The sequence below is a fragment of the Mercurialis annua genome, linkage group LG5 (genome assembly GCF_937616625.2).
Source record: "Mercurialis annua linkage group LG5, ddMerAnnu1.2, whole genome shotgun sequence".
Classification (NCBI taxonomy): Eukaryota; Viridiplantae; Streptophyta; class Magnoliopsida; order Malpighiales; family Euphorbiaceae; genus Mercurialis; species Mercurialis annua.
In genome coordinates, this window is record NC_065574.1 from 55376516 (window position 1) to 55402093 (window position 25578).

At 31.2% G+C, this 25578-nt stretch overlaps 3 protein-coding genes across 3 annotated transcripts; 2 read left to right on the forward strand and 1 right to left on the reverse strand.

The window, feature by feature from the left end:
• Window positions 1–442: 442 nt before the first annotated feature.
• On the forward strand, window positions 443–6257 carry LOC126682255 (protein phosphatase 2C 29). The gene is made up of 4 exons (XM_050377861.2): window positions 443–2407; window positions 4071–4184; window positions 5035–5299; window positions 5640–6257. The coding sequence occupies exons 1-4, from the start codon at window positions 632–634 to the stop codon at window positions 5762–5764; spliced, it is 2280 nt and encodes a 759-aa protein (XP_050233818.1). The 5' UTR covers window positions 443–631; the 3' UTR covers window positions 5765–6257.
• Window positions 6258–6741: 484 nt separating this feature from the next.
• LOC126681230 (pentatricopeptide repeat-containing protein At5g46580, chloroplastic) lies at window positions 6742–9149 on the reverse strand. Its single transcript, XM_050376713.2, has one exon. The coding sequence runs from the start codon at window positions 9042–9044 to the stop codon at window positions 6924–6926; it is 2121 nt and encodes a 706-aa protein (XP_050232670.1). The 5' UTR covers window positions 9045–9149; the 3' UTR covers window positions 6742–6923.
• A 10501-nt stretch (window positions 9150–19650) lies between these two features.
• Window positions 19651–21963, forward strand: LOC126680347 (NAC domain-containing protein 71-like). The gene is made up of 4 exons (XM_050375466.2): window positions 19651–20313; window positions 20383–20660; window positions 20749–21042; window positions 21437–21963. The coding sequence occupies exons 1-4, from the start codon at window positions 20157–20159 to the stop codon at window positions 21632–21634; spliced, it is 927 nt and encodes a 308-aa protein (XP_050231423.1). The 5' UTR covers window positions 19651–20156; the 3' UTR covers window positions 21635–21963.
• The last annotated feature ends 3615 nt before the right edge of the window (window positions 21964–25578 follow it).

Genomic DNA, 25578 nt, shown 5'->3' on the forward strand with positions numbered 1-25578 from the left:
AAGATTCTGTAGACAATGGTGGAACTGAAATATTTATTCAGACAAAATATTAGTATATTTTTATAAATTTAATAATACGTTATTTGTTTATTTTTTAAACCGAATGACATCTATTTTTTATTTATTAGACAAGATGATATGTCATTTGACTCGTTTAATATTATTAGATCATTTTAAGCAATAATTATTTAATATTCATCAATTTCATATATTTTGGAATCCGGTTGGGACGGTCAATCACCTCGCCCCATCGTGGTTCCATCACCACTCATTATAATTTTCATAGTACTATTTCATTAAGATAAATCTAATATTTTTAATTTAATTTTAATTTTATTATTTTATATTAGTTTATAAAATTATTAATTTTTTAAAAAATAGAATAACGTTATATATAAAAAAAGGAAAAAACATACCCCTCTCTCTCTCCCTCTTTGTTTACTTTTTTCACTTTCTTTCACTAGCTGCTACTACTAGTGACCTCTTTTTTCTTTCTTTCAAAATAAAAAATTTTGAAATCTGCAAAAACTTTACGAGACTTCATTTGAAAAAAAGAAAAGAAAACAATTATTTTCTCGGTGTCCAAACAGAAAAGAGAAAAAAAAACGAAGAAGGTGGCGGATCAAATGTGATGGGAAGTGGACTGTCCACCTTCTTCCGCCCTTGCTTGCGACCAAACTCTAACAAAAATCAAAATGAACCGTCACCGGACCTTATATTCACCGGCGAACACCATTTGGATGAAACCCTAGGTCATTCCTTCTGTTACGCTCGATCTTCCAACCGTTTTCTATCTCCGACTACTTCCGATCGGTTTCTATCTCCGTCCAACTCTCTCCGCTTCTCTCCTTCGAGAGCTGCTGCCGCCGCCGCCGACGGCGATACTTGCCGAGCTGAGACTACTTCGTTCAAGTCCATTTCCGGTGCTTCTGTTAGTGCCAACACTGCTACTCCTAGAACTGTCCTTCAACTTGATAATATTTACGATGATGCCATTGGCTTCTCCTCTTCTGCAGGTGGTGGAGTTAAGAGCAGTATTGTTAACCTTGATGGCTTCGAGAGCACGTCGTCTTTTAGTGCTCTTCGGTTACAGCCTGTGCCACGTGGCGGCGAGGGATTTTTCATGTCTGGTCCTATAGAGCGGAGTGCCGTATCCGGTCCACTTGATGCTAACTCCTCAGGTGCCGATAATTGCGGGGGTCGGGTCCCTTTCTCTGCTCCATTAGGTGGCACTTATGTAAAAAAGAAAAGAAGGAAGGGTATAACGGGAATTAAGAAACGCCCCTGGGTTGTACCGGTATTAAATTTCGTGAACCGGAGAGAAAATTCGAGCTCTGGATATACTGATGTGATTGAGCAGAGAGAGGAGAGTAATGTGCAATGGGCGTTAGGGAAAGCAGGGGAGGATCGGGTGCATGTGGTTGTATCGGAGGAGCAAGGGTGGCTGTTTGTTGGGATTTATGATGGTTTTAACGGCCCTGATGCACCTGAGTTCTTGATGGGTAATCTTTATAGAGCTGTTTATAATGAACTTCAAGGTTTATTTTGGGAAATTGAAGACCCCCATGATACTACTTTAGTAACAGCAAGTAATGTAGTAGAGAATAGTGACAGTATAATTGACCCATCTCTAGATGTGAATTCAAACTCAATTGGTGAAATAGAATCAAATTTAGTTCAAGAAATTGCAGCTAAACCTAATCCATCGGATGAATCGGTTATCGAAAGGACGAAAAGGGTTACATTTCAATCGGAGGGGACATCCGAAATTACACGCAGAAAACGGCTATGGGAATTTCTAGCCGAAGAAGACATGAAAGACGGGCTTGATCTTTCGGGGTCAGATAGATTTGCCTTTTCGGTTGATGATGCAATTAGTGTTGGAAATACAGGCCCTGCTGCAAATAGAAAGTGGTTATTGCTGTCGAAAGTGAAAGAAGGGTTTTCAAAACATAGGGATAAGAAGAATTTGTTTCCCTGGAAGTTTGGATTGCAAGGGAAGGAAGAGAAGGTGGAGACTACGAGTAGAGTGGAGGAGGAGACGGTTCTGCATAGGAAAAGAAAGGTGGGACCTGTGGATCATGAATTGGTATTAAGGGCATTATCAAGGGCACTGGAGATGACTGAATCAGCGTACTTGGATATGACTGATAAGGTGTTGGATACAAATCCTGAGCTGGCATTGATGGGTTCATGTTTATTAGTGGTAGTGATGAGGGATGAGGATGTATATGTGATGAATGTGGGTGATAGTAGAGCAGTTGTTGCACAGTATGAGCCCCAAGTGGTTGGCCCTAGTATTACTGATAAAGAGTTGACCATGGAAGGAGCGGCTGAGGGTCCTGCTCAGACAATGAGGTTGACTGCATTGCAGCTGTCTACTGATCACAGTACAAGCATTGAAGAAGTAAGTTCTCAGTTTCCAAAATCCATTGATGATTATTCCTTTGTTTATGCGCTGGTGGCATTCTTTTCCCGTTCCTTTTTACCAGATTTTGTTGTTATTGGTTGGATGATTATGTTGGTTCTTCCTGAACAAATAGTCAAATTGGATGTTTCATTTTTATCTGCTTACATTTCGTCTGAATTATGTAGTTTATGGCTGGGTCTGAATGTTTTCAATAATCTGATTCTGGTTTGACAATCTGTATGAGTGCTTAGAATGATCAAGGGAATACTGATTTTGACTATTCATGTAAATGCTTCTTGATATATTTTTCAAATTTTCCACAATAATCTAGTTACAGAATAGACGTATTCTAGATGATTGATGTAGAATACGAATTATTAATTCCTTGATTAAGGTTTAAACTTATAATCTCGTAATTCTTGTTCTGCATCACAATCCCTTTTTCCACATTGCCAACAGTTAGTACTGTATCCTAATATTTTTCCTTCATTTTTATTCTTAGTTTTCTTGTTGTTTGGCGATATTTTGACCCATGGATGTTACATGCACGGATAGTTGTCCCCTATAATGTGAGGTTGATGGAAATGAGTTGAACTTTGAAATTTACATTTTACACATATTTTGTATTACGTGAATCAAAAATTTATATAAAATGTCAATTTTTTAATAATGATTGTAACAACAACAACATTTTTAATTGTTTGAAACCAAGTCTCAATTTTTATTGCCTTTGCCTGTCATTTTAAGTGGTGTATGCTATTATCTACCTTTAATTATGCAAGATAATAATAATCTGCAATTGTGGTGGGCCAGACATCTCAGGAAGCATCATCCTTCCCTTTTTTTTTCTAGTTATTTTATCGTTTCATTTCTGTTTTTAGAATGAGAAAAAAATTATTGAAACTTCCTTGTAAGTGGCATTTTTTTAATTTGGATATGCTTGAAAATCTTTTATACTTGCTATGTCAACATCCATTTAATTGGGTCGTATGTATTCCTGATTCCTCAGTTTCTGTATTGTTGTTTAATGCTCAAGTCCTATTCAGTTAAAAAAAAAAGTGTAAGAACCTTCCTTTTTATGTTCTTTTCTGTAAGACTGATGGATTAATTAGAATTTCTTTTTGATAATTCAGTTCTATCCGACTTGGTAATTGCATTTGATACAGAAAGAGCGACTCCGGTGAATTTGGATCTAGATTGTTGTACATATTTTTTGTATCAGAGATAATTCATCAGAGGTCTTAGGAATCATATATTGCAACAGAGTCTTCCTAGGTTTGGTGCGACTTCTTTGCCATTAATAGGGTTATGCTATTGAATCCTGTTGTGTAGTGCAGGGCCTGTGAAGTTTCAATCTCATGAATTAGCAACAAAATTAGAATCTTGTGGCTATTTTACCGTTACCTTACCTTTGTCTGAACTTGGGAAGGATGAAGCATGGTTGGATTATCTTTATTTTCAAGTCATGTACCATAATTTATGCATATTTGAATAGGAAATATGCAAATGCTCTACTATGTGCACTTGCAAGTGCAATAACATTTTTATGCGCCAGTATTTAGATTAATTGAATTTAATATCAGATCCTTTATGAGTTTTCTAGGTGTGTTATTGATGCATGCAGTTTCTAAGAAATTAATGTATCTTTTTACTCATGCAGGAAATAATACGAATTAAGAATGAACACCCAGATGACAGCCAATGTATTGTCAATGATAGAGTAAAAGGTCGTCTAAAAGTTACGAGAGCATTTGGTGCTGGATTTCTCAAACAGGTAATTTTTTTTTCTATTATTGTGAATCTTTTGTACATTGTCCTAAGGCTCTAGAATCTTCTTATGTTCTTATCAAGCTGTTCTTTATGAACACTAAAATGAGAAGAGAACTTATGAGATGATTTCTTTCCCCTGCTTTTTTCCAAGTGAAGCAGATTATTAAAGTTGATAAGAAATAAAGCTCTATGCTGTCTTGATAGCCTTATAAATGTTATTATAGATTATGAAATTAAGAGGGTATGTTCATGATTGAATTAAATCTAGTTTGTGTTTCATTCGATTTTATGTTTTGCGCATACTTCCTTGTTGAACATTAAAATATAAGGCATACATTGTAACATTTGACCGTCTTATATCTAATATTCAATAAATTAATAATTCTATTAATTAATAATTTTTGGAAAAAACAACTTCGTTCCATGTAGACTACTCAGTAATTTTTGTGATTTTTTTTTGTATATATTAATTATTGGAAAATTCACAAGGAAAAGTAGAAGATTGGTGTATTTGCAGTCAAGTTTTCCCTCTTTTTGGGGAAGCTGGGACAGGGCTGGAGGACAACAAAAACATGAGCCTTTCTGAAACTCTATATAACTTTGTGGTACAAGTTATCATGTTCAATAAAAGATGGATCAATCTTTTCCAAAGTTGTCAAACTCTAGAGAATTAATGAGTTGTCAGCAGCCTCAAGTTCTACAATTCAGCATTAATCGTTAACTTAGCTCAATGAGTCTCTCTGGTTCAGCATATTTGCATTTCCTTATTACTCTCATTTTAGAATATATCATCTGCTTTGCTATCACAAAACACTACAATAGCGTAGATAACAACGTATGCATGTTGATTGCAGCCCAAATTTAATGATGCATTGTTGGAGATGTTCCGGAACGAGTATATGGGCACCGCACCATATATATCATGCTTGCCTTCTCTACGTCACCATCAACTGTGTCCAAGAGATCAATTCGTAGTCCTATCATCCGATGGACTTTATCAGTATCTTACCAATCAGGAAGTAGTTTCTTATATTGAAAATTTCTTTGAGAAGTTTCCTGATGGAGACCCAGCGCAGCACCTGATAGAGGAGCTTCTTTCTCGGGCAGCAAAGAAAGCTGGTAAAGTTGGTTACTTTTGTGTAGTGAAATGATATGCATATCCAACTAAAGATATATTATGATCACAAAATAATAACAAGGCCTACTCACTAAAAAATATCCAATCTTTTTGATTTTTTTCATTTATGCCCAATATTTTAATTTCCTCAATTATAGTCTAATTTTGATAAGTAAATTTCAATTGTAGCCAACTAGGCGTATTTATTAAAAAAAGAATTAAAGCTTTTTTACTGTTTATAGGGGGATCTCATTCATGTTGCAAAATTTAGAGTGGTTAATTCATAAACCTTACCTTTTCATTCGACTGTCTCTTGATTTGTTATCTGTTGGTGATCTGCAGGAATGGATTTTCATGAATTGCTAGACATCCCACAAGGAGACCGCAGAAAGTACCATGACGATGTTACTGTTATGGTGATTTCTCTTGAAGGAAGAATCTGGAAGTCATCAGGAAAGTACCTTTAAAATCTTTATACATTAGCATCTAAAGTCTAAACTTGCGACCACCTAGTTGAGTTTTCTGCAAGCACTCAAGGGAGGTTTTTAAGGGTGATCCATTTTTCATGGGTCATAAACATATCTACACAGTTAACAAGGGCAAGTCTAAGTGATGTTAGCCAAGACTAATGCTAGGTTAGCCGATAAATGTCGCCACTGGGGATTGATTCTGCAGATGTGGTCGGTAGGAAATGCTCCTTAGGTATTAAAGGATCAAAAAGAAAAGAATCATTTTTTTGTTTGTTTCATTGGTAGTCTTTGCATCAGATAGGCGCCTTTCGTATTTTCTTTAATTTTTTTTAATCTTTTAGAGCCGAAGTCCCGAGGGGAAAAGGGTTCGTTGTAATATGGTGGGGGTATACTGAACTCGAACATTATCTAGTCTTAAAAGTGAGCTCTGTAATTTTGAAGGTGAATTCTCGCCACTGCGGTTTAAAAGAGTTGATTTTTCTTCGTCCAATCTTTGTGTGAACTGTACAGGTTAGTACCAATGTTTTACTAAGTTGGTTTCTGAAAGAGGATTGTGAAGAATTACATATGCTCGTTTGCTATTAGTATTTTGGGTCATTTTTTTAGCTATTAGATCTTGAATGAAAGTTTATGTTATTTATGAGAACGCCCTTTTTCTTTTAAGTAAAAGTTGGAATTGAGAAATGGGGATTTTTGCTGCCAAATATTATTAAAAATAAAGGAAAATTGTAATTACAAAATTCAGAAAATCAAAGCTACTGCTACAACAAAAATTTGTTGTACATAATAAATAAACTATCTCGATGAAGATAAACCTCTTGACGAGCAATCAAAACTTATTGAGAAAAATAAATGTATCGACTAATCACTTGTATATCATTGTAAATTCTATTATCTTGATCCAATTAGATAAATTTCTTTCCATACTCATTAACTAATCTAAATTGCAAATAATTAGTGGTCAAACAGTTGAATGTAATAAACACAATATTATTCACTTGATCTTGATTAAAAGCTATAAGCTACCCAAAAGCATTAAGATGATATGCTCAAAAACACAAAATTCTTATAAATTGCAATTTTCCGCAGTTTATGTCTCGTCTCGAAACTAATACTACAACGCTCGAAATCTTAAGCACCTGTTGTTAGAGCTACTTTAAGCTGTAAGAGGAGATGGAGTCCTTGACTGAACCCAAGTTACCAAGTCCTCCCGCGTTGCCACAAAACAACCAGCTTTTTCTTCACTCTGCGTAAACGGCGCAGCAAGTTTTTCGACATGTGTAGCGAAGGCGTTAGCTAGTCCTTGAGAAAACTTGTGAGTTCCAGTACCAGTATGAGCAGAAAATAGCTCTGGTAATGCCTCGTCGCGTTGCACAAATCTGGTTAAAGTTCCCATCCATTCTTCGAGTGCAGTATGGGCTGCGCCAACTGATAATGATCGAACATCTAAACTCCACTCGTATACTGTTTTGTTGTGTAAATCTGGATATAATCCATAAAGGGTTCCTAGATAGAGCAGCTCGTGTGCTCTCCCGTGAAGATTCCTACTACGGCATACATCAATCAAGCAATTACAAAAGGGTCTTCGTGCGTCAACTGCTGCTTCAGTTACGATAGCCTTAAATTCCTCCTTTAGAGACTCGAAGCTACTCTTTTCATCTTCGATCAACTTCAAAAGAGCAACCAATTTTGGATTGGCTTCTTGCAAACAAGCAAGTACCTTGTCTGCATCTCGGCTCTCCTCACAAAGTGAGACAACTGATAATAAACAACCACAAAGCCTATCGTCGGGATTGACCCCTCTCTCAATTGCGAACTTAAAAACTCTAACCAAATCGTCCACTCTTTTTGCTTTACCTAAGCACTGAATCAAACAAGTGCATCCCATCACATTAATAGCGACACCTAATTCAGACATCTCGTCAAACAACTCCATCGCCTTTGTAGCATTTCCGCCGCTACCATATATATTTAACATTGCTGTGTAGCTCCAAATATCCGGCCTACACTGCTCTGATCTCTTCATATCTTCAAACAATGTCTCGGCCTCCTTTTCCATACCGAGATCTGCACACATGCTTAGCAATGTATTATACAAAATGAAATCCATCGGCCACTTATTCGACCTCATTCGTTCCCATAAATCTAACGCATCCTTAGCCCACCTAGCTTTACCATAAATCTTAGCAAGTGCAGTCAATGTTTTCTCATTGGGAGTCAATCCCGATTCCACCATTTCATCGAACAAACTCCGAGCCAATCCCGGTTTCCCCGCCTTCCCCATCGCCTCCAACAGCGTATTGTACACAACCAAATTCGGCTGCACACCTAAAGATTTCATTTCTTGCAAAACATACCTAATACCATCATAATCACCAGCCTCACCAAACATCTTAGCTAAAACAGAAAACGTAACAGGGTCGGGTTTCCACCCGCTAGCTACCCCTCTCTCATACAAACTCAAAACCTCCTCAACCCGACCTAACTTAGCATAAACATCTAAAATAGCAGAATAAGTAACCTCATCAGGCATCAACCCAGTTTTATACATTCTCTCAAACCACTCCAAAGCCTTATCAAACGAATTACATCTCTTAGCACAAGTTATAATAGTGGAATAAGTAATGTTATCAAGCTCAATATTATTACTTACCATCTCATTAGCAAGCTGCTCAATGAGCTCAAATTGCCTGCCAAATCTCAAAGACTTCATAGTAACATTGTAAAATATAGTCTCCATAGGAAAAGAATTCTTGGTTTTGATCCAATTGAAGAAAAGATAAGCTTTTTGCCATGGCTTCAATGAATTAAGTATCAAGAGAGCATTTTCTCTAGTGGGGGGATAAGGGATTTCTTCAAGAACGGATAAAAAAGCAGTTTCAGAAGAATCAGAGTCATTCAACTTCTGGGCAAAGAGCCTTAACTCTTTAACCTTAGGGTTTAGAGAGTACGGAGATCTCTTGTGTCTTTGAAGTGAAAGAACAGACCTTTTAGGTCTAGCAGGATTAACCCAAGTAGAGTGTGGTTTGGATACGAGGTTTTGTTTTGGAGTTGTCGAGAGTGTTGTTGAAGACAGGGGCTTGAGTTGGTCTGATAAAGATGAAGTGTTTGACTCTTCGGTAAGGTTTTGAGATGGTTTTTTGGAGTTGCAAGAAATGGACAGCAATTTTTTGTTGGAAAGTTTGTGTCTTGTAAAGAAGATGGGGTTTCTTTTGTCGGAGTGATGATGAGGTTTTAGAAGATGGAAATCTGGAGCTGCCGAGAGACTAGCTGCCATGGCTGAGTGACTGAGAAACACTCGGACGCACAGTGATTCTACTTATCTTTTGTATGGGAGATGAAATGAAATTGTTTTTTCTTTCAGATATTTTGGTGCCTTATCTCATTCTCTCATTCTAAACCCAATTATTGACCACGGGTGAGCCAAATTGAATCGAATTAACTAAATCAAAGTATAATTTGAAAATATGGCTCGATTATAGTTAGATTTTTTAAAATTTAGCTATCTGATTCGGTTATGACAAAAAATAACAGTTTTAGCCAAACGGGCCACATTCTTAAACTACATTGTTTTAAACTTTTATATATACATATTTATATATTAAAATTGTTTGTTTTTTTTAGTTTTAAAATAAAAAAGCGATAAACATATATTTAATTTAAAGCACATGTACTTTATAGGTTAAATATTTCCATCTTCTTTCTTATTTTTTTTAGAAACTATTTTTTTCTTCTAAAAATCAAATAAAAAATATAACGGTTTTCTGAACCGAAATATTTTACTTTGGTTAATTCGGTTTTTGCATATTTTAGTCAATACGATTCGGTGACAGAAATCATAAAAAACCAAATGGTTTTTAATTTTTAGACGGTTCGATGACTGAACCGACAGTTGTTCACCCATATTATTCACAAACTCAACTTGACAATAAGAAATTTATTTTAGGAAAAAATTTAGGCTAAATTCATTTTGGATCCCTAAAATATACGGTTTTAATTTGTCAAGTCTCTCGTCTTCTATTTGACTTTCTGATGTTTTTAAAATTTATTTTTTGGTTCATTGTTTAAGGACCACTTAAAGAACCAATGACGTAAAAGGTGGAAGTTTAAGGACTTATTGAATTAAAAGAGATCCATTTAAAAATCCAATGAATTAAAAAGTAAAATTTTAAGAACCTGAAAAGCTAAATAAAAAATAAAGGACCTAATAGATTAAAATTATATAGTTTAGGGATCTTAAAATAGGTCTAGCAAAAAATTTATTGAAATTTATTTTCTTGAGGAACTGATGGATATTTAAATCTATTTATTATTTTAGTTTCAAGGCGCTCTCCTAATTAAAGTGAGGTCGTGGGTTCGAATTGTATTCATGTATACAACTGTTTAAAATTTTGGGTTAAAGTTTTGCCTCTCACAAGGAATCTACCAGACTCGAATGAGAATTAGTCTGAATGTGCAAGGCTTAAAAATGTCGTCTCATAGTTGGCACCCGTTCATAATACCTCATAATAATACCAAAAGATCTATTTGTTATTTTTTTTAATTTTGTTTTTAATATTTATAATTTTATGTAATTTTTAAAAGGTAATGTGGTTAAAACCCAGAAATATTCAACTCTTTATGATCATTACTGTCACTTAATTCTTATGATCTCTACACCTCACCTAACTAAATACGAGATAGACCTTTAAAAATATTGTATGATAATAGATACATTCAGAGGATTCTTATTAGTGATATTTTAAACTAAATTTGATATTTATAAACTTGTTTATTACGTGATATAGCTTATATTAAATTCATAAAACACTTTTATATAACAAATTATAAGTAATGAAAAACTATATCCAACATTATATTTTAAAACAACATAAACATGGTATAGAAACATCTAAAAACTTATTTACATATATAAATACAAACATTATTTGTATACAAAATACACAATACAAATACAAAACGACATTCTAATGTAAATGTGACAAACCTTACTACTCTGTCACTTTAGAAAATCTCAACCTGTCACGGAGTTAGAAATTTCACACGCTAACCCGCATAACATCTAGGCGATCTTTCTTGTGAAGATGCTCAGTAAGCATTGAATTTTAGTATGAGAGTAACTTAGTAGCAAATAGGGACAATAAGAGCTTGAATAATACAATATAGAGTTTCCACCTCCACAATAAATGGTTAGGATCTATTTGATCCAATGGTTTCTATTATATATCCTAGAACTATTTACATTATTCCATACAATGTAAGAAGCTACTATATACATCTTGCATCTTCTAGAGAGTTATAGAGTATTTCGGATTAGTCTGGACAATTTTAGATAATTTCGGAATAGTCTCGTCAAGAAGCTTCTATAATGTTCCAGAGAATTCTAAAGTGTTCCGGAGAATCCTAGAATGTTCTAGATGATTTTAGAGTGTTCTAGATGATTTTAGAGTGTTTTATAAGATTCTAGAGTATTCCAAAGAATATCAGAATATAAGGTTTGTAGAACGTTCCGGAGGATTCCGGAACATGAGATCCGAGAGTGTTTTGGAGAGGTTCGGGACAATAACCTCAATCACGTGCGAAAAATTATATAGCGCGTGACATTCTTCCTCACTTAATCTCGCAATGCCCTCGTTACATCTTCTTCCTTGTAAAGTTGAACATGGTCACGTAATTGCCATAGTAGAACTTCTCGTTCCTAATTAATCTCACCATCAGGCATATTTTTCCATTTCACCAAGTACTCGTTGTGTAGGAATCCCACGTCTTCTTATCACATGATCAGTTAGGATGCTATCAATCTCCTTGTCAAAATCTATAACAACAATAGTTGGAGCTCTCCCCAACTCCCTTTTCTACGGATCATCTTTGTCTTCATGATTAGGCTTTAAAAGACTCACATGAAAAACAGCTTAATACATAGTTTGACCCCTGAACTTGTATCCTTTTACCCATCTTACCTCCAGACTTAATGTGTAACCTATCGAACATCTGAACTTGTTAAATAATCCTTCTTAATCCCTGAAATGGAGATTGAGTCTCAAACGCACTAACGTGGCAAAAGATTTTTGACTGGGCTGTCAGCTCATTGGCCACATCACCAAATATATAACGCATCGTTTGACCCTTTAATTTGAACTAATTTACCTATTTGACCCCTAAATATTTTATTTAATCCCTCACACCTCTAAACTTACTAAATTATCATTCTTAACCTCTGAACTTGAGAGTTTTAAATTTATTTTAATTTACATTTTATTTTTAATATATATTTAGTTTAATTAATAATTAATAATAAAATAATTAAATAAAATATTTTTTTTATACTTTCTATACTACTTGTTTAAATGATACCGTTTGTATATATTATCAATTCTAATAAAATTCGAATGAAAAATAGTTATACTTTATTTAACAATTATTTTTATTTTTATTTATTTTGCAACTATAACGGGCGAGATAAGATTTGAATGATCAGGCTCAAATGGCCCGCAAAATTATTATATTGTAGAATAAATTGTAGGAAACTCCTACAACTAACGACATGTCACTTGTTGATTGGCCTCTTTCAATACATTTAATATATCAACAAAGTTATAGTTTTAGTTCTTATATTTTGTTATAAGTTATATTTTAATTATTTAGAGTAACTTTTTTTTATTTTTTTAAATAATACTCCTAAAACTGTAATTCTTATTAACATTTTATCATGAATGAAAAATTAAATTAATGAAAATTAACTCATATATTAATTATAATATAGTCTAAATTTTAATGTACTATTATAACAATTATCTAAAATCATTTAAGTGTAACTTACCATAATTTTAAAAAATAAAAATGGATGAAATATATGTTTATCTAAAATAATATATTATTTTGAAAAAAAAAATTAATAAATTTTTTTAGTAGCTGAACTTATAAAAAGATTATTTTTAGTTAACTAATTTAACAATCTTTGTAATTTTATTTTTTAACTTCATTCCAATTATCATTTTATTATATGTAACACTACCGTCTAAAAAAACTAAAATATAGAGAAAGATTATCAATTGGAAATAAATAATCATACTACTACCAATGAGATATAGCTCAAATGGTATAAGCGCTAAACAGCAAACTGTTAGGTCGTGGGTTTTTTCGATTCCTTCCAAAAGCGCTCCCCCTCTCCCAATTATCAAAAAAATAATAATCATACTAGTTTGCAATTTTAGAAGCCATAAATTGTGTGAACATATTTTATGTGAAATATAGAAACTAAAAATATAACTTTGTAGATATATTAAATTTGTATTGAAAGAGGCCAATTAACAAGTGCCACATCAATGATTATAGGAAAATTTTATTCGATATTGTATTAGAAAATATACATATAATAGAAAAATAATTTTTAAAATGAACAAATAATAAATATAAATAAACTATGATAATCTTAAAATAAATATTTAATAAACTATAAATAAATATTATATAAAAAATAATAATTAAAATTAACAAAAAATAAAATAATTTAAAATAAATATTAGATTTAATGAAAATAATTATTATATAAAGTATAACTATTTCCATTATAATTTTATTAAAACTGATAACATATACAAAATAAATGAAAAATAAATTATTAAATAATTTAGAGGTTATATGGGTAAAAGGGTTCAAATTCAGAGGTTAAACTATGTATTAAGTCCATAAAGAATTGGATGAATCTTGAGTTTAGGAGGGAGTTGTACTTGACAGGCACCCTTCCAAACCGCCTTATGATGGGAAGAAGTTCATAATATTTGTTGCATTTGATATTTTTTTAGTTCATAATATTTATCACTTTAGAATTTCAAACAATATTTATTGCTTTTTTTTATATTTATCCCTTATTAATTTATTAAAAGATTATAATAAACAAATGCAAATAGTATTCATACATGTAAGTAAGTCTAAATATAAAATTAACTTAGTAAAAATATTTACAAATTAAAACATATTAGTTATTATTCTTAGTTCTTGTGTAAGCCAAATTTGATAAATATTATGACCGGAGAGAGTATTACATTAATAAAGAAATAATTTATTTTAATTAAAATTTTAAATAATTAAATAGTACTTAAAATAACAATTATTAAATATTAAAATAATATATTATAGTTAGTATATTAAACAATTATTTTAATATAATATTATAAATAATTTATTTTGATTAGTACTTTAATTTTAGTTAATTTTGATAATTATGTTAATAATTTTTTGATTAATTATTGTATTTTGTAAAATAAAAGAAATATTAATATAATTGTGTCTGTTTTCTATCTGTATTTTTATATATAATACAATTAGAAAAGTATACATACACATGAACTATATATGTGATAATGTGAACCGTTGGTTATGTAGTGGTAAGTCATGGGTCCTTAGACACCTAAGAGACAAATATACCGAAAGCAATTAGAAAAATTCACGACAAATAAACAATAGATGATGAGGTCATCACATTTCCCATTAATCAATAAAATACTTGCCTTCATGTTCCCATCACACTTATTTATTTATAACTTTATGTTCTTCAATGTAATTCTCATAAAGAAGACTTTGCTCACCTCGAATTCTCATTTGGGAATCTTATAAAATATAACTTAATGTTAGTCTAAGATTTTAAAATGCCAATATTAAGATAGATTTAAGTCAAAAGAATATGTTTGAACATTTAAGTTGGAATAATTGTTAATTTGGTCTTTGAATTTTAGTAATAAGAAGAAACCTTAGACATTTTTGACTTCTCAATTATAACTATTCTACTTTAATCTTTTATTCAATTAAATCAAAGACACTCCGCTATATGTCATACAAAAGTATTGAAAGATTTAAAAAGTTCTTTAATTACTTATGTCATACTTATTTTTCATATTAATAAATTTATTATTTTGTAAATTGAGTTAATATCAAGAGCTATTTTAATAATTAATCTTAATTGTGCGCCATCATCATCAACATAATTTTATCTTAGTGTAGAAAATAGATGATAATACATTTGTCGGTCCCGCTTCAAGGGAATTAAAATGTGAATTCACTGAAAGAGTTTTAAGCTTCCACTAAAAAAGGATTAAAAGAACACAAAAAATAAAGCAAAAGTGTTTTGTCTGACTCAGGATGATGTGGAACGAGGGAATGCCAACTAACCCCAAAATTCTCACTTCCACCTTTCTGCATTTCCAACTTTATAGTTTGTTCAATTTTTGTTTAAATTCAAGCAAATATATGTAATATCAATTACTTGTTAATATTCAATTAATATAAAATATTGTATAGTTAGAATTTAACGAGTTTAAATGAGTAAATACTTATTTGTTAGCAAAACCATAGGTCAATTTTAAATTCAAACTAAAAAATAAATATAATTACAATAAATTTAAAGACTCAGATATAATTATAACTGAAATGATTAGTTGAAATGATTATCACCATATTTATAGTTAGTGATGGCAATGGGTGGAGGTGGGACGAGGATTCCATTTGCTGAATTTAGAGTTAATTAATGTAATTTTCTTATTTAGCCTGCTAAATAGTAGATTTGGATATGTTTTGGAAGTAATAAATATTATAAACACACACATTTATAGTTGATATACATAAAAAGTCAGAAATACTTTTAAATCTTGATGATACAAGGTTTCTAGTAGTTATCTGCCGTCTGTTTACACAGTCAGAATTTGGATCCGGATATAACATAGAAATTCTTCGTCGAGTCAACACGGATCTACTGGTCAAAATTGGAGTCGATTCCGAATTCAAAAGAACTCAGAATTACATTTAGAAGTTCCTAGTTCTAGTTGGCTTGGGCTTCGAAGCCCGCGATGATGTGGCAATCAACTAATTTGACGTGGCAGGCTGATCTAAACTCAAATGATTATAGAAACATAAAAACAAGCTATAACTTCGAATCAAAGATCTGGAGGGGGGTCTGGAGCGACGAACGCTGGCGCTAAAGGTAGTGGCGGGGGCGCCACCATTTCCTGGTGCGAGGCAGCTTCGATAAAAATACAGGATCAGTCCAAAAAATGTGCAAAAATGACAAACACACGCATTAACCAATGTTTTATCGAGTGATATTGGTTCATGCCGAGTCATATTCATTATCACTTCGTTTCTATTCTAATTTTATTGCTTTATTGAGAAGTAGGATATTATGTGATTCATCATTTTGGAGAATTTGAAAGTTTTTGATACTTTATAATTTATGAACTTGGTTGATTATGTTTTTACTTCAGGATAAGAAAAGAGTAAATGCGAGTATATGATAAATTATAAGATATTGAAAGGTAATACTTCTTCCATTTCAAAACAATAATCCACTTTTTCATTTTCACACAGTTTAAGAAACTCAATTAATGCTCTAACTTTTTATAACTTTATCTTTATTTTTCTTATCATATCCTTGTTAATGTTATGACTAATTTATTTTTTAGACTAATGACATTAAACGGTAAACTTTAAATAAAGATAATATGAAAAAATCAACACTTTAAATTGTGATTTACTAGAAACATGGACAATTATTTGGGACAAAAAAAAAAAGAGAAGTGAACCATTGTTTTGAGATGAGAGAGTATACAATATTAAAAAAATGAATTAATTGTAAAATCTACAAAAGTTCAATCATTTTTTAACAACTAATCAAAAATAAAATTATCTTAATTTTTTTATTAATAATAACACTTATTTAATTAAAATTTAAAATTTTTAGTTTTAGTTTTTTCTGTAATGATGTGTGAGATGATGTGAAACTATTAATTGTGTATTATTTTTTTTATTTTTTTAAATGCCATCTTAGCAATTTTTAACGGTAGTGTATAATGAATGAACAAAGGGTCAACGCGCCCCCTAAACTTGTAACACGGGGTCATCTAACCAATTTATACTTTTTTGAGCAACTAACCCCAAAACTCTTCAATTTTGGGTCAAATAACCCATAATTATATTTTTTAAAATGTGTAAAATATAAATCGGAGGCGATAGATGCAAAAAGGTAATTAGATATTTTCCTAATTGTTGCGATATAATTATTCTAAATCTATTTTTTAAAATAAAAATATAAATTATGGGGTTATTTGACCCTAAAATGAAGAGTTTTGGGGTTACTTGCTCAAAAAAATATAAATTGGGTTAGATGATCCCATGTCATAAGTTCAGGGGGCGCGTTGACCCTGTGTTCTATAATGAATGGTAGAAAATCTACTGGCATCAAAATTAAAATTCAGGAAATTTACTTAGGAAAGATGAGACTTAAGAGATATGTTGGTCGAGAGTCTAAAAGTTAGGGGTCATAAATAATTATTAGCCTGATTGAAAATTTGACATAAGGTGGACCAGTCAAAACACACTCTACAGGCCAAATATTGAGCTGACATAAAATGCGGCATATGATGGTCTATAACGTCCAAAAAAACAAAAATCTGATTAGATAAAAAGGATTAGCAGAAATCTTTAAAAAGATTAGCCATCATATTTTTTTGCATTAGTAAAATGTGAAGGGTGTAAGGAAGTCAATTATGGAATTATTGTTCCATACCCGAAGCAGATTATCGAAAAATTAAAATACTAAACAAGTAGGTAAAGACAATTTGAGAAACCTATAGTTTTAGAAGTACTTAGACCTTTTTTAATTTGATAGCTTATATTTTAAAAACAATATAGCCAGTATATATTATGTTGATTAATAAAAAATTTAGTAAAAAAATATTGAAACAAATTTTATTTCAAGAATATTAGCACTTTTATAGTTTATTGAACTTTTTTATTTATGAAAAATGTTTGAACCATAAATAATTTTTTCAATTTTTTATAATTTTATAATTCTCTTCACAAATTTATGGATGCAAACAATAAAAATGAATCCTTGTCGAATATAAATGCATTTATACTTACTAGTTTCGCATTACGTGTTACACACGTGGCTCGTATTGTGACTCGTCAACTAATTATATAATAATTTAATTTATTATAACTATATAAGTTTATTTTATTTATAATCAATATAGATTAAAAAAATTCCTTATTAGTTGGATTAAACATATTATATTAATTTATTATAGTTAATTTATTTATAATAAATATTAAATTATTTAAATACTTTTAAATAATATTAAATTAGTTAGAGATTAGTTAGAATTTTTATTAGATTATAAAATATTATGAGAAGGATTATAATTATTAATATTATTGATTAGTTATAATTAATGCTATATTAATTATAAATTTGTTAGAATATGTGTTGGATTAGTAAATATTTTGTGATTTGGATCAAGAATATTATTTTTTATAATTATTTAAATTAATAATTAAAATAATATTAGAGATATCATGATAGCATATTTGATAGCATATTTGAATTGAATGACAAACATAAATTAATAAGAACGTTTACCTTAATGTTTTGATTGCTATATTAATAATACAGATAAAAATTCGCAAGTGGTACTTTTCTTTTTTGTATTAAAATTATCTTTTACTTGATTATTATTTGATTAATTAAGCATGAGCTAATATTATTTGGTAAAATAAAAAAATTGCGATATTTTTAGATCAAATTTGTATGTGGCCGGAGTAGTTTTTAGGATATAGAGATTACTATTCTTTTATAATCGGTTAATAAATTTCCTTCTTTTGATTTATCTTTTTATTCTGGAATTAATTTTATTTGACCGTAAACAAATATCTAAACTCGAATTATTTACACCAATATCTTTCTCTTTAACTCTACAAAATCCTAATGAGTAATGATAAACTGCAAATCATATTTTCTAATGCACATCGATTGAAGCAGATTTTTTATGTTACTTTTCTTTACATTGTCTGGCTAAAGACCGAACAATATTTTAAAATATCCACAGTTATTATCCAAACATAATTAGTATATTTTGGAATAATATATTAGACATGGGCATGTTATATACTTCCTAAAAAAACAGTAGCTAAATTATAGCAAAATTTATATTTTGGAATGAAATATTAGTCATGGATATGTTATGTACTTCCTAAAAAGAAAACAGTAGCTAAATTGTAGCAAAATTTCAATATGGCTTACATTGAAGTCTTCTAATACAAATCAAAATGCACTATGCTTACCGAATTCAAACTATATTCTATAGAAATAATAGTTAAACGAATGTACAAATAACTAAATTAATTGATTAACAAATTACCATAAAATCATAATTTAAATAATCATTAAAGGAGGATGATTCGGTAAATGTGCCTGTCCTCCCCCCCCCATCCGTGCTTTTATATATAGTATAGATATAGATACATAACAACTTCACAAAAACTCTGAAAGGATTTAATTAGCAAAACACATGCCCCTCGATTTTTGTTTGTACACGTGAAGTCCCTACACTTAATCAAATTTTATTAATTTTAAGTTCCTCTGTCACAAAAATAAAATATGTGTACTGCACGTGCCGTCAGCTCGACTGAAAATATTTTTTTGTCATTATCTTTTTAAAATTCGGTCCTTACATAATTATTTTTATTAAAAGTAAGTCCTTTAATCGGTTTTTTCCGGTCTAACTTGACACTGCTATCACTTATTATGACACAACCTAGACCAAGTATTCAATTATAAATGTTCATAGAATTCAATTGACCAAAAAGGTATCAATAATTGTATAATTTGTGCTTCATTTTGAGAAATGAATTGAAATTGAATGTGCAACGGTCATAAAAAGAAATTGGCGGGAAGGAAAAACTAGTAGTAATAGGTGTGAACTAAATGTGAAAAGTGGGGCAAAGTTGTGGAATTTAGAGGGATGATTAGGACAAGCAATCTCTATGCTTTCGGTGGTTTTTTACACTGCAAATTTCTATATATAAACACACTTCACCTACCTCCATTTTTACTCTACTCAACTTCACTCCCTTTTCTTCTCATTTACCAATTTTTCTTCCAATAACTCTAATTTTACATAAAGCCTCCATAATCTTAGGCCCCATCCATTCAAAAATTTCAGTTTTTTTTACAAATTTTGAATGATTTTAGCTTCTGGGTATTTCAATAGGTTCCTATTTTGGAAATTCTAGTTTTATAGAATTTGGACAATTTTCTTGATTTCAGTCTTCAAAATTTGAGTGGGGGGGCTAATATTCTGATTATAAAAAGTTGAAGTTTTAGAGGAAAATGGTTATGTTGTACAATGGGTGCAATCTGTGGAAATTGTACTTAATACTTTGCAAAAAATCAAGTGTTTATAAAAGCTTTTATTTTTGGATTTTTCAGATTTTCAATAGCTTTACCCTTGATACTTAACCATCAAGAATTGCTCTGTTTTATTCTAACTTTCCCCTGTTTTTTTCTGTTTCTTTAGTAATAATTTTAAAGAAGATAAAAATAGTTAGTTTGAGATAAATGGGAGGGACTTCACTGCCACCGGGTTTTCGTTTTCATCCGACTGATGAGGAGTTAGTTGGATATTACCTTCATCGAAAAGTTCAGGGGCTCGAAATCGAGCTTGAAGTAATTCCTGTAATCGATTTGTACAAATTTGATCCTTGGGAGCTGCCAGGTAAACATTTCTTCAATTATATCATGAAAGTTACATTAATTTTATGGACTAAATTAACAAATGCTGCAGAGAAATCATTCCTTCCGATACGAGATAAAGAATGGTTCTTCTTCTGCGCACGGGATAGAAAATATCCGAATGGATCAAGAACAAATAGAGCCACGAAAGCTGGCTATTGGAAGGCGACTGGGAAGGACCGGAAAGTCGTCTGTCAATCTTCTTTAACTGGCTATAGAAAGACCCTTGTATTTTATCGCGGAAGGGCGCCTTTAGGGGATAGAACGGACTGGGTAATGCACGAATATCGACTCTGCGATGATGTATCTCAAGGTTCATCAAATTTTCAGGTATTTAAGGAGCGCAAAATATGAATATTAGTATTGTAGACTTGGAAAGTAAGCATATGTGATTGAACATTGTGAGTTGTTTCTGCAGGGAGCTTTCGCTCTGTGCCGTGTGGTTAAGAGGAACGAGCAAGGACAAAAGACGGGCAATTCAAATGGAGAGCCTAAGGCAAAGATGATCATTGGCAGCTCGAGCAACGGTGATATAATCTCGAACGAGCACATTCCTTGTCAAGCAAGTTATCCATGTATTGAGAGTCATCATTCAAGCCCCATTGCTTCTCCTTATCAAATCACACCAATGTCTGAATTCGAACCCTATCCAACTGATGGAAATCATTCGAGCCTTTGGGTTTCGCCTGATTTTATTCTCGATTCTTCGAAGGTCAATCATCAAATCGCTTAAATGTTAAATTCATGGACTAATTGAGATTAAAAAAATTGCGGTTGCTAAACTATAAATTTTTCACCTTCGGTTATTATCGCTTCATATTTTACATTTTGGTAACCCATTTTCATTTTTTCGGAAGGTTACCATGGCAATTACGGCCAATGATTACGTGGCAACGAAAAAGTCGCGTGCCACATATTTGGTCACATCAGCGACAAAACAATTCTTTTTTTCACAAAATAAAATTAGGCTGTCAAAATATTAAAGAAAAAAAACATGGTAACCGAAATGTAAAAAGCCAATAATTTGTTAACCGCAAGAAAATTTAACCTGACTAATTGCTATATCTCGAGATTTATATTGATGATATTTGATTGGTTTTTTGCAGGATTATCCACAAGTATCTGAATATTTTCCACATTTCGAGTATCCAGGTTCAATGACACCATGGCTACCATACGAACATACTGACTTCTCATCGTACACGAATTATACCGGAGAATTGATCGAACCTGTCGATGATCATCCGAGTCGTTCTGATTACGTGTCACCTTACTCATCATCAGGACATGGAAACTACATGTGATTGTGATACAGTTAGGTAGTGTTATGTAAGAATTTGGATCTCCAAGACAACGCCTTTTACAGTTTGTTCTTGGAAGGGGAAAATAAGAGAGTAAATTTATCAAACAAATTGTGCGTGTTAAGTGGAGCTGGTCCTGCTATTATAGGGACTCTTTAGTATTGGGTTTTATATTCTAAATTGTTAAGTTAGTATGTTGTTTATTTGGTTAAATTGTAGACAATGATGATGATGATCACTTTTATAGATTGCATCATTAATTGGCTTTATTTCTGTATTGAACAGCCGTTTTTTATGGCTTCTTAATATAATTTTCTTGCATTGTGTGATCATGTTTCATTGTTAAAGTTTCTGCAAATAGTGAATAATTTAATTGTTTAATTTTTTTATATATTTTTATTCTGAATTATTAAACACCGCCCTTTTTTACTATTCACCGCCCCCACACATTACCTTTTTGCCCTTTTTTTATATATTCCCTCCATCCCGTTTAAGAAGGGACATATTCCATTTTTATTTGTCCCATCTAAGAAGGCCATATAGTGTTTTCTGTGCTAATTTATATTGAACTTCCACTTTTATCCCTTTAATTATTTCAATAAGCATTAAATGCAACTCAATTTACAATACATTTATACTATTATTTGGAAAAAATATAAATTAATTAATAGGGGTAGACATGACAAAATAAAATATTATCTTATTTTATTAATCTTTGTGCAAAACTCATTTGTTCCTTCTTAAACGGGACGGAGGGAGTATAAAAAAAACAGATCCTCTAAATTCATTCAAACCTATCAAATGAAAACCATATTCTACAGTGTAAATGTTGAATTTCGGGGGAGATAGAGGTTGGGAATCGCCGGTAAACATTCGATTTTAAGTTTTTTTTATCGCATTAATGTTTTTTATTTTTTTTAATTTTTTTTTGCGAGGACGTCCGTCCTTCGGACTGACGCGAACCGGGGACGTCCCACTGGTAAATCGAACGAAAAAATGGGGGACGTCCCTTCTGGGACGTTTCCCTAGAAGAGAGACGTCCCAATGGGGCGTCTCTCCTCTGGGGAGGCGTTCCAGTGGGACGTCCCCCCATCTGAGCCGACGTCCCCAGTTGGCGTCGGCCAAGATGACAACTCAGGGCGTCTGTCATCTGGGATGACGCCAACTGGGGACGTCGGCTCAGATGGGGGGAAATAAAAAAAAAATTAAAAAACCGATTTTATGTCGGAAAAGCCGAAAAAAAAATGTTGCGAAATGTCGTTACTCGTTATCTGACGAATTGTAATCGTTATCCGTCATTTTAATCAACGTATTCGAATGTGATTGAGAGTTTTTTTATTAAAGAAGGGCAAAAAGGTATTTTTAGGAGCGGTGTCAAGTAATTAGAGGCGGCGAATAATAAATTCTTTTTTATTTTCATTATGTTATTACATAGAAATCGACTACTAGAGTCTCACATGTTAGCTAGTATGTTAATAATATAATTGTTTTTGGCTTAACTATTAAAAAGCCTACACAATAACAGTAGGACCCCAAACGCATCTAGTCAAAAAAGTTAACTGAGGAGGCAATCGTAAAACAAAAAACTCCAATGGACGATTTTTTCATACCAGTAGGGCGGAATTTTACTCCTCTCTCTCATTTAAAAAAAGACATATCATTTACACATAAATCAAGAAGACAATATATTATTTTATATGCATCTATATTAATTTTAGTAAATATTTTATAATCATAAATTTATTTTTAATGTATCATATCAATGAAAACTAATTGTAAATATTATCTATAATTATACACCAAATTGATTGTATATTTTAAAATTAATTCTAATACAGTGATTAGTAAAATATAAACTATTAAATATATTGTTTTCTCTTATTACGTTACAAACTTACAATATCATAATTAAATTTAAAAAATAAATATAGCATCATCGTCCTTCATTATTTAATTTTATTAATAATTTAATAATATGTGTGTGTCATTATGTGTGTTAATAGATGTATATAATTTGATTTTTAATTCGATATAGTACAATACTGTTTTCAATATGAAAATTTAATTATCTAATATTCGGAACCATACTAATTAAATTTTTAGATCAATTTAATTTGAAAAAAAAATCAATGGTCAATATATATATATATTTTTTTTAAACTGGATATTTTTTGTTCAGTTCTTTTTTTTTCAGATTTGGAAATATTTAGGAACTCTGCACTGTCGTACTCACAGTTCTTCTATTATATGTCTAAAAATTAGAAAAAAATAATAAAATTTAAAAGAAAAAGAAAAATAATATTAACATAATTTTTTTTCGAGAGTTAATATTAACCTAATCTAAAATAGTTGATACTGTGACGAGTGATGTAGAGATTATAATTTAGCCTCATTTGTCACCAAACAATATCTTTATGTAACAGAAATTATAGAAATCTCAAATTTCAAATTATGATGTGAAATAATATGAAATATAATTTAGTAAATATATCGTATAAAAATACATCATATATATCAGGATTTGTTATCTACTATACCGCCCAAATAAAAGTTCAATTATTAAAAAGATAGTATAGAAATTAAAATTTGTAAACCAACTTGATAGCATGATGCATAACTTGGCAACCAACGGTGGTAAAAGGACTCGTCTGTCATCTTCAGTCACTGTACTTGTCAAAATTATGTATTGGACCATTCTAATATTTTGTAGAGATGTAAAAGGTGACATTTAACATAAATAAGACAGTGCATTGAGAAAGGTGACCTTTATACATATCATTTCAACAATTGGTCGGTTTTGTGTAGCTTGGATGATCAGTCTTTTTGTATTTTACTACAAATTCCATAAAGCAAAATTAATCTATTTGGCATAGAATTGAGTTTTCTACAATTATTGAAGCATCAAAATCACTATTAGCTAGCGGCATGACGTTTAAAATTATCTACGCTGAACAAAATTATGTTAAGATCGTAGATTTAATTTCTTCCGTAAGTCCCGTAAATTTTCCTTCTTAATGATAAAAAAGTTCATTATAAAAAAATGTATTTGACAAATAGCCAAAGACTATATCGTGTAACTTTTTTCTGTGGGTACAATTAAAAATAAAAGATTATATAGTGACTTTAACGTATACTTTCCTAAAAGCCTTAATATATCCTTCCAACTTTCATGCCACCCCTGCCTAAAATTACTCTTAAAACATATTCTGCTGCCACCCACCTATTCTCCTCTTTCCTTCATTAAATGGACACATAATTTGGATATGTTTATAAGGATGTGAACCATTTTAGTTTTTGTTTTTGTTTTTTTTTGAACTGGAACCATTTTAGTTAAACAAATACGAAAAATAGTAAGTAGAGGACCAAAATGTAACCCAAATTTGTGTCTATAGATTTAGTCATTTAGAACCAAGCTGAATATTTTTTAGCTCATTTCAATTTTTTTTATCTCTTACATGTAATAAATTTAATGTAAATACAACAAATGAAGAGATTGGTCAGATGAATAACGCGTTTGGTGCCTCCCAAGCTCCCTCTATGTCCTTTTATTTTTAAATGATATTGAAAATTTTAGAATCACTTATAGTGGCAGTCTTTAGACTCAGAATCATAACTTTGAGAGATATAAAGAATATAATATTAGCAAAATGTATTTCTGTACTATTGTTTTTTTTTTTTAAATGGATCCCTCCATTACAATTTGTATACTTTCAATTTTATAGACATTTGCTATTTCCGTCACAAGCAGTGCTACAGTGTCCAAGTTAAACCGAAAAAAAACCAATAAAGAGACTTTGAATAAAAATAAAAATGCAGGAACGCAATTCAGAAAATGATCAATATGAAAATATGAATAAAAATTTTATTTCAGACGCACTAACTGTGTGTGAAGTACACACATTTTTTACCGTAACAGACAACTCGATAATATCTACAAAATTAAAAGT